The following is an 8,111-nucleotide window of genomic DNA, read 5'->3' as shown; positions in this document are numbered from 1 at the left end:
CATGTACTGAATATAGGAATTATAACATGCAATGTTTTTGGTTTTTAAATGTATAAATAATTCCTGGTGCCTCAAATGTCTGCATGTAATAAATCCAATTAAACAATGGGGAATTTGTGTAAATCTCTATTTTTTGGGGGTCACCTGTGTGCATTAGACAGATTCCCACACCTAACACGGACTGTGTCAGAGCACTCTGAATTTGAGAGGGATTACATTTCCCCATCTCTCAGCTGTATACCAAAACAAGTGGCAGGGCTGCCGTTTTCTAAACAATATCAGTGGCCATATATTAATTTTGTTTGCGGTTCTTGAAATTTCAACTATTATTTTGAAGGTTTTCTATTTTGCATACCGGAAAAGATGGTGGGTGCGTTGATGCTGCGGCTCCTGTTGCTGGTAAGAAAAAAACTGGTAAAAGGTTAGTTAGCCAGCTAAATACAGCTAATTTATTCATTGATTCGGGTCTCTCAAGAGGAGCGGAACTCTTCAAGGTAAAGTGATAGCATGTCCAGCTATATCTAATACCTATTTTGTTCATTTGGAATTTGGTTTTTAAACTTTACAGCAACTGTACGAAAGTTTTTCTATGTAACATTACCAGAAGCAAGCTATTTAGCTGACGTTAGCCACTACTATCCAACCAGCTAGAAGGTGGGGTATGAAACTGCTAAGTTAACGTTAGCTAGCTAACGAACTATGGTTGACATAGCAGTACGGTCGGTAACTAGCTAACGTTAGATCTAACTAGTTAACGTTACTTGTTATGGGTCCTGGTAGATGGTTACCTAGTTAGTTAGGTAGCTAACTAACGTCAGCTAATGATTTAGTTAGCCCGCTACCTAGTCCTAGTAAACTATTACTAGCATAATAGCTAATTGTTTACTTACGAGCTGACTTAACTCTCTAACTAGGGAACTAAAATATTGGATCGGGAGTATTTGTTAGGGTATACTTTTAGTTAGCTCAAGATCTGTCTGTCTGACTACAGCCCTTGCGTCGGTGACTGATGAAAGAAGGGCGGGGCAGGCTTCAGAAGTAACGATAACCCAGCTGTCATCTCATGCAGTCTAAGTTCAGAGTCAACTAATCACCACAAATGTTCTGTGTCTAGCGATCTTCTGTCACAGGGTAGAAGTTTCTATCTAAAAAGCAAGTTAGTTTTCACTTTAAAACTGACTTATGAATTCAATCACTTTTTTTACTTTAACAAAACCTTGGTTCGCACCTAATATAAATCATTGGTTCACACTAAATGGCCAAGTGGTACTGTCAAAATGTGTGGTTTAGGTTTAAAATCTGATTTTAACAAGATGCATTTTAGAAATAGGAGTTTGACCCCAAACCTTCCCTTGAGAGAAGTGGAATGGAAGTGACTTTTTGGACCTGAATGCCAAAACATTCAGGAGATGGAGATTCTCAAAGTTGACTGGACCCATTTTGCATATCTGACCCGTTTTGATATKATTTGAAAGRTTAAAKAACAGGGTTGTCAAACTATAGGATTTAAAYTACCATCCATCATCATRGTTATKATTRYTCACCTGGAAGTTGGAGTGGCATTGTACTCATTTTGTTTCTATGGTGACCGGGCCCTTAACATCATGCCAGCACAGCACATGGGCTTCCACAGGAAAGTGACCAGAAAGCTGCTCACATCTGTGATGTCACTTAATCCAGTATTTCCCCCCATTATGTGTCTCCCTCGGTTGGCACTTTAACATGGAAAATGCCTGTAAGAGTGAAACAAATGCAATTGTTTAAGCCTGCCCCTTGGTCCAAAGTTTTTGGGTAGGGTTGACTGCTGGTGGTGTCAGTGACTTTGTTATCCAAGTAGAGAGAATCTAGGCTACACACATTCATTGAGCACAGTTTTGAGTCTCTCAACTTTGAGTTCTTGACTCTAATCCACTGATCCCCACTGGGGACAGGGTTTGCCATACAGAGAGGGTCCACTATAAGCCCTGTTCGGTCATTGTGAGATCAACAGCAGCAATGTACAGCTTCATCACCAAGGAGTACAAGGTTGACTGACTGACACAGTGAAAAAACAATCCAAGTTTACAAACTGTGGTTGCTATGGAAACACTTCACTCCTCTAAAGTCGATTGTGTGCAAGTCAGAAGTTTACCCAATCTATTCCAGAACACCCCCATAGGGATTTCTAAATATGGTGTCCCACTGTGAACTAACATAATATGGTAGGGATGGCAGCAATCATTGCAAAATACATCTCAACACATGATTATTTTAGGAAACAAAAGAAGGAAATGGAAACGGATATATTTTTCTTATGAAAAAACGACCTCAGGACTACAGTAGAAGGACATTTGCTAATCGGTTGATGACCTAGTAGCAAAATTGTACCCTTGTCTTTACATTCCGTTGCCATGATAAGGCTCTGAAGAAACAGTGCTAACATTCACCCTATGCAGGCCTGTGTCTATACTAAGGCCAGAGAGTAGAACCATAGAGATGACAAGTTTGGCCATTTCAGCAAAATGACAGATAATTCAATGGCAGCCATGTTATCACCTCCTGGAAGATAGCAAAAGATAATCCTGAATTGTCACAATGATCCACTAAAACCCTACATCTGAATACTCCTCAAGAACTGATCATGCAATGGTCAGAGGCAGCAACAGGACATTCAGCATTGCGTCCCAATTCTCCACCCTTTTCCAAAAGTGTGCACTTACTAGCACACTTCCCGTCATGGATTTAAAAGCATTGGAAGGGTCAAAGCATTGGCTAGAGGGAGTTTTCACTGTAATCCATGAAGGGTGTTCAAGTGCTCACTTTGGGAGAAGGTTGGAGAATTGGGACTCAGCCAGCGGCTTCTAATCAGGGTTCATTTGCGGTTTAGTGTATACATGTAGGCCTACTTGTACAATGTATGGCTGGTCTTGGCTCCATTCCACATTTATGATATCTCCTACTACAGCCCTAAGGCTTGTTCTGGGGCCATATGTATCAACGGTCTCAGAGTAGGAGTGCTGATTTGGGTAGGTAGCCTTGCACGAGCATTGGCAGATATCTGCTGTTTCTGTAACGTGAGGCAGCTTGATGTACAAGTACACCCCCTGGACAGGATGCTAGTCTATCACAGAGCCTTATCTCCATTCTATCTGCTGTTTCTGTAGCGTGAGGCAGCTTGATGTACAAGTACACCCCCTGGACAGGATGCTAGTCTATCACAGGACCTTACCTCCATTATATCTCCTTAATGCTGAGTGTCAAGCATAGATGCATTGGGTCCCATTTTACAGTCTTTGTTATAACTCGATCAAACTCCCAACCTTCCAATCTCAGGGTGGTCACTCTTACCACAAGGCCACTGAGTTGGTTGGGGAGCGCTGATTTAAGGATCAGTATAATAAATCATACATTGACAGGGGGAACCTGATCCCAGATCAGCAGCACTCCTACTCGGACCTGGACCTCACTCTGGCGTCTGTGTTCTTCTTTCTTCTCTTTTAACTTCACACCCAAAAGAGAGGAAGTGTTATTTTCCTGGTCAGGCCAAACAGTGTGTAACATCTGTGATTGGGGCCTCCCCTGCTCACATAGTCAGTGAGTCACTGGCAGGCAACAAGGAAGTGTCTCCTTTTGTAACAGGGAGACTAATCAGACACGACACCCCTCCAAGGTAACTTGTTGCCATTGTGTGTTGAGGTAGACTACTCTGGATCAGTGTAGGGCTGTGACGATATTAGTATCGTGACATTGTTTCCATGGAAACCATGAAGCAGACAACTCTTTGGTCTGTTAACTTGGTGTAACAAATTGTGTTCTATAACTTGGAAAATAAATAAATGGGACTCTGGATGACAACATAATGATGTTTGTTTCCAACATTAGGGATGTTTCCCTAAAGAAGTCAAATCTGCTTTGTGTTTTGTTTCCTTGCCACAATAGTAACGAGTATCTCGATACTGGTATCGTCCTGGCCCTAGATCAGTGTTTGTTTTTCATCTTATAATGTATTAGGTTAGTGCAAAACTAGGGTGGCTGATCAGAAATCAGAGTTTAATGGCAGAATGGGCAGGGGAGATGTGTGATTATGTCAAATTCTTATCTAAAGTGATGCCCTGCGATGTGTTGTTGCTGTCTGATGTGTGTGAACTCCGTTTCAGGGACAGGAGTGGTGAACACAGTGGTGAACACACACTCCCGTCTCTAAATACACACCACTGTCTTTGTGTGAGAGGTGCTTATTTATAAGGGCATGATTGTGAGATCTGTGAGATCTGTCTGGGGCTGTGTTTGAGAACTCACACACAATCTCACACACACACACACACACACACCTTGCTCGAGGACAGGCATGCTTGTGCCTGTCAGCAGACATGCTTGTGCATGACATGCTTGTGAGCTTCGCTATATTGCCTGCAGTGGAGTTATGAACAGATCAACATCCTAACATGTGTACCCCACTGTCCCTGTCTCTTTTATAGATTTCTATTAGAGCACGGTCTTTCTCTCTGGGGCTGCTAAAGAGGACAGACCTGACGCTATGAATAGTGGGATGGACAGGGTCTGTTTGCCAGGATTTTGTGTGGCTGAGTTCAGACCAGTAACCAGTAGTACAATGCCCTGAGCCCAGAGTTGCCTAAGAGCATTCCAGCACTGTCCGTCTACCGCAAACGGCTATCTGTGGAGAGTAGTCAGCTTCAGAAATAGAATAGAAAAGAATTGATGCCCACTCATAGACGGTAGGCTATGTTTAGCCGTCCACCCATGTCATTTAGCCAACACTGAGGATCCTCTCTATTTGGACTTAGCCTACCAGTCATCTCCCACATCACCTTGTTACTAACTCTCTCGCTCATCTTATTCTCTTGTTATCTTTTGTTATTTTTTCCACCTCTTTCTGTCTTTTTATTCTCATTCAGTTTCACTCTATTTCCCACATTCTCTCTCTCAATCACCCCCCTCTCTCTCTGTCTCTCTATATCTCTGTACAAATATCTCTGTCTCTCTATCTCTCTGTCTCTGTGGTAAAGGTCAGTCGAGTCTCATGTCATGCATTTGTTCTGGGTGCAGCAGGGCTGTAGTGTGTCATGACTCAGGCCCCTCCAGTCTCAGGCTCCTCAGTGCTGCTGTTCACTGGTCATGTGCATTCAGTTACTCCCTGGGGGACCCATCTCTGTCTCACTGACTCTGGGAACCTGTATTTCTATGTGCAGCTGACAGCTGTCCAATCCGAGGGGGCCCTGTATCCCTTGATGTTGGTTCATATAACCCCAGCCGGTCCAGTTCTGGAGCTAGTGGGAGTCTGTGTTTTCTCAACACGCCAGGAGACACTCATGTAACGGATGTGAAATGGCTAGCTAGTTAGCGGGTACGCGCTACTAGCATTTCAATCAGTTAAGTCTCAGAGCAAGTGACGTAAGTAGGGTTTCCCCTTGCTCTGCAAGGGCCGCGGCTTTTGTGGAGCGATGGGTAACGACGCTTCGTGGGTGTCAGTTGTTGATGATGGCGGGTCGCTGGTTCGCGCCCGGGTCGGCGAGGCGCGTGCACCACCACCCGGGACCGTTACCCTAAAATTATTACTGATTACACCTCACACACAGCATACTATTGCTAAATACCCAGTAGCCTATCAGCACTCGCCTATACCCAGTAGCCTATCGCATTGCGCCTACCCCGTAGCTATAGCCATTGCTCCATATACCCCACGTAGCTACTGCATTGCTGCCTATACCCCACGCTTCAGAATTCGCTCTAACCAGTTTAGTAATGCTTGCCTTGCTATACCCCCGTACCGCCTAATCGCACCGTGCCTGCCCTCTACCCCACGTAGCTACTAATGCATTGCGCCTTACCCCACGTAGGCCAATGCACTTGGCCTGTCACCTAGCTAACTGCCATTGAGCCTACCCACTTAGCGAAGCATTGGCTCCTGGACCCACGCGGCCTAATGCATTTGCTGCTGGTTACCCAGTAGGCCTAATTGGATATGCTGCCTATACCGCCGAGTAGCCATGACATATCGCCTGTACCCAGCTAGCTATGCCATTGCAGCCTGTACCCAGTAGCCTAATGCAATTTTCCTATACCCACGTAAGCCTAATGCATTGATATTCCAATGCCTGTCGCAACCATAGATTTGTTCGATAGTATCAGGGCTAAGTGAGCATGTCTGAATTGATGTCTCTGCATCTCTGGATTTGCAGATTGCACCATGCTTGGAACTACACTGTAACGTTTGGAAATGTGAACATGAAATGACTGTGATCACATCAATGTAAGCCTAGTTCCCTATTCCTTCATCAAGAATTGAAACTTGAGCAGTTGTCAGTTTTGCGCGCGACGTCTTATCTGTGGCCTCGTTTGCAGGTGTTTGAAGACCACCACCCTAATTCTATTCTTAGGAGGATACATACAGAGAGAGACACACGCACATCCTTATACCTTTACAGACAGACTTTTAGTATGTTGCCTATAATAAAAAATATACAAATGTTTTTTAGAGCCTAATACCTTCTTGCGAGATAAACCTTGATTATCTCCTGTGCACATGCCGCAGTGTTTAGGAGTGGCAGTAGACATGGCCGATGTAGGTGGACGTCTATTTGAAGTAAATCCATGAATATACACATACAAAGCTACACTGGATTTAGGCTACGACTATTGCGTGGTAATGTTTCTGATCAGTGATAGATGAGAGTAAACAAATAGATGAGCTATACCACCTCCCAATTATTTTCCCAGACAGGAATAACGAACCATATATAGCATACAGAGGGAGATTCAATGATACAAAATCACATTGATTGATTAAGACAAGTCACAGGCTTTAGGTCTGGAGTTGGCCGAGGTTACTAAGCAAGTGAAAATGAAGAGCAAAACAGTCTGCCAGGAACAACACTAGGGGCCTAATTCCATTTTTGCTCCTCCCTGAAGTGTGTTCTCTCCCCCCCGAAGGATTCAAAGGAATGAATTGCTTCCATGGTCGGCCCAATCCATGTAGGCCAAATTCCATGAGTGTAAGGGGTCATTCATAACAGAGGACAAAACAGAAAAAAATGTTTGATAACACTGCAGTTCCTCACAATAAAATGAGCGCTCTTAATAAAGAGCACTTGAACCAATTCATTGTATTTCAATCCTTCGGTCCGTAAAGGTAACAGGGAGTGAAAACTTGTACATTATTAGGATCCCCATTAACTGTTGCACATGCAGCAGCTACTATTCCTGGGGACCACATAAAATATGCATGACAGAGTACAGAAAGAACAGCTATAGACAAGAACAACATAAGTTATTACATTAACATAAAAATAAAAAGTAATATTGTCAAGGCAGAAGGAGACAACAAAAATAATACTATTTACTCACTTCATACTACAGTGCATTTGGAAAGTATTCAGACCCGTTCTCCTTTTCCACATTTTGTTACGTTAGACTTAAAAAATAAAAAAATATGGATTCAATTATTTTTACGCACAATACCCCAAAATGACAAAGCGAAAACAGTTTAGAATTTATTTTTTTGTGCCAATTTATTCAACAACAAAAAAACATACCTTATTTACATAAGTATTCCAACCTTTTGCTATGAGACTCAGAATTGAGCTCAGGTGCATCCTGTTTCCTTTGATCATCCTTGAGATGTTTCTACAACTTGATTGGAGTCCACCTGTGGTAAATTCTATTGATTGGTAAATTCTATTGATTGGCATACACCTGTCTATATAAGGTCCCACAGTTGACAGTGCATGTCAGAGCAAAAACCAAGCCATGAGGTCGAAGGAATTGTCCGTAGAGCTCCGAGACAGGATTGTGTCGAGTCTATAACAGCCAGTCTGTTGTGTAATGGTGTTTATTGACTGTGTGTTTCAGCCCCTGAGGACTGTGGTACTGAGGGCAGCAGCCATGTCCGCTCCTACGATGACTCCATGGTCGACGTCTCCAGTGACAGCTTCTGGGAGGTCAGACAGTAGACAACATACAGTATAACACACACACACACTGAAAATCATACAATTAACAAACATATGTCATTATATGATATGCACGTAGCCGTACACTCACACATCTCCCACTCTGCCCACACACACCCTCTCACCTGCCCCCCCCCCCCCCCCCCCCCCCCCTTAAACTCC

The 8,111-nt window shown here is 43.4% G+C and overlaps 1 protein-coding gene across 2 annotated transcripts in view; it reads left to right on the top strand.

The window, feature by feature from the left end:
* The first annotated feature begins 398 nt into the window (after positions 1-398).
* LOC112067721 (protein kinase C and casein kinase substrate in neurons protein 2) overlaps positions 399-8,111 on the top strand; it is a 21,449-nt gene continuing 13,736 nt past the window's right edge. For both annotated transcript variants that reach the window (XM_024147786.2, XM_024147787.2), the window contains exons 1-2: positions 399-494; positions 7,849-7,937. In XM_024147786.2, the coding sequence (XP_024003554.1) occupies positions 7,905-7,937 (33 nt within the window). In that variant the 5' untranslated portion in view covers positions 399-494; positions 7,849-7,904. The remainder of the gene's footprint in view (positions 495-7,848; positions 7,938-8,111) is intronic.

Source organism: Salvelinus sp. IW2-2015, linkage group LG3 (assembly GCF_002910315.2).
Source record: "Salvelinus sp. IW2-2015 linkage group LG3, ASM291031v2, whole genome shotgun sequence".
NCBI classification, from domain to species: Eukaryota; Metazoa; Chordata; class Actinopteri; order Salmoniformes; family Salmonidae; genus Salvelinus; species Salvelinus sp. IW2-2015.
The sequence above is the reverse complement of the archived record's forward strand: the minus strand, read 5'-3'. Positions and strand labels throughout refer to the sequence as shown.